This window comes from Camponotus floridanus, unplaced genomic scaffold, assembly GCF_003227725.1.
Source record: "Camponotus floridanus strain SB8 unplaced genomic scaffold, Cflo_v7.5 scaffold269, whole genome shotgun sequence".
In the NCBI taxonomy this organism is placed as follows: domain Eukaryota; kingdom Metazoa; phylum Arthropoda; class Insecta; order Hymenoptera; family Formicidae; genus Camponotus; species Camponotus floridanus.
This window is the reverse complement of record NW_020229402.1, coordinates 94,828-96,185: the sequence shown is the minus strand read 5'-3', so window position 1 is coordinate 96,185 and position 1,358 is coordinate 94,828. Positions and strand designations below refer to the sequence as shown.

At 40.6% G+C, this 1,358-nt stretch overlaps 1 protein-coding gene across 1 annotated transcript; it reads right to left on the bottom strand.

Moving 5' to 3' along the window:
• Window positions 1–553: 553 nt before the first annotated feature.
• LOC112638230 lies at window positions 554–1,111 on the bottom strand. Its single transcript, XM_025409485.1, has one exon. It carries the CDS (start codon window positions 1,109–1,111, stop codon window positions 554–556), a length of 558 nt encoding a protein of 185 aa, XP_025265270.1.
• Window positions 1,112–1,358: the final 247 nt, after the last annotated feature.

Genomic DNA, 1,358 nt, shown 5'->3' with positions numbered 1-1,358 from the left:
GAATTTTGCGAGTTTCTCCCACCTTGTAGGCGGTGAACGAGAGGCTAACATATGAGCACCGCGCGCTATCTCTCGCACGTCCTATCGTTCCCTAATTCTACAATACAGTCAACATCCCGCCCACCATTAATAACAATTAATCCTCATCCTTATGATTAAATAAACGCATCAGAGAGCGGAAGTTTGCACAATTTGTTTATAGCTCTTTTACATGTTCCCTTCGCTGTCTGTAACGTAACGACTCGCACCCTATCATCTGTTCCCTTATGTAATTCGATTACTCGTCCTAGCCTCCACTTCAGTGGTGGCGCGTTATTGTCCTGTATTATTACAATGTCGTTAATGCTTAAATTAATTTGTTCGCGAGTCTATTTAATTCTACCTTGCAGAGATGTTAGATATTCCTTACTCCATCTTTTCCAAAATAATTGGGTGATTTTTTGAACGGTCTGCCAGCGATCGAGGCGATTTGTAGGTAGTTCGGTTATGTCAATGTCGGGGAGAGCAGTCAATGGACCACCAATTAAAAAATGTCCTGGTAAGCGGTTGCAAGTCAGCGGCTGTTGAAGGCAATTGACAAATCGGGCGAGTTTAAGCAAGCCTCGATTTGAACTAGAATTGTGTTTAATTCCTCAAATGTTAATAAATTCTCTCCTATAACTCGTTTTAGGTGAAATTTACATGATTTTACGTCTGCTTCCCATAAATCTCCCATGTGAGGAGACGCCAGTGGTATAAATTTCCATTCGATTCTATTTGGAAAATTGTCGTTCAATTCCCGCTCCTCCTTCTCAATCAAATCATACATCTCGCAAATTTCATTCCTTGATCCGACGAAATTCGTCGCATTATTACAATAGATGCGTTGAGGATAACCTCGACGTCCCGTGAAACGCCTAAGTGCGGCTATGAAAGAAGCTGAACTCAAATCACTGACAGCCTCAAGATGAATCGCCTTACTTGTAAAGCATACAAACAACGAGATGTAGGACTTGTTTGTCTTTCTACCACGGCCTCTATTTATTAATGTTGTGATCGGTCCGGCAAAATCCATTCCGATAACGAAGAATGGTCGTTTCGATGTTACCCGAACCGCAGGTAATTGTCCCATAATTTGTGACAATGTCTTTGGCTTATTTCGAAAACAAGTAACGCATTCGTGTACAACTTTCCTAGCAATACTCTTTCCTTTTAGCGGCCAATAATTTTCTCGTATTGAATATAGTAATGCCTGAGTCCTACGTGTAATAGTCTGCGATCTTCACTTTCAAACAACAATTGCGTAAACCTGTTATCCGAAGGTAAAATTATAGGATGTTTAAATTCAAAGGTCATTTTCGAATTTTGAATTCTGCCGC

What these genes read in the sequence shown, in the direction of transcription:
- LOC112638230 (XM_025409485.1), bottom strand. Translation starts at nt 1,111, where the DNA reads ATGGGACAATTACCTGCGGTTCGGGTAACATCGAAACGACCATTCTTC.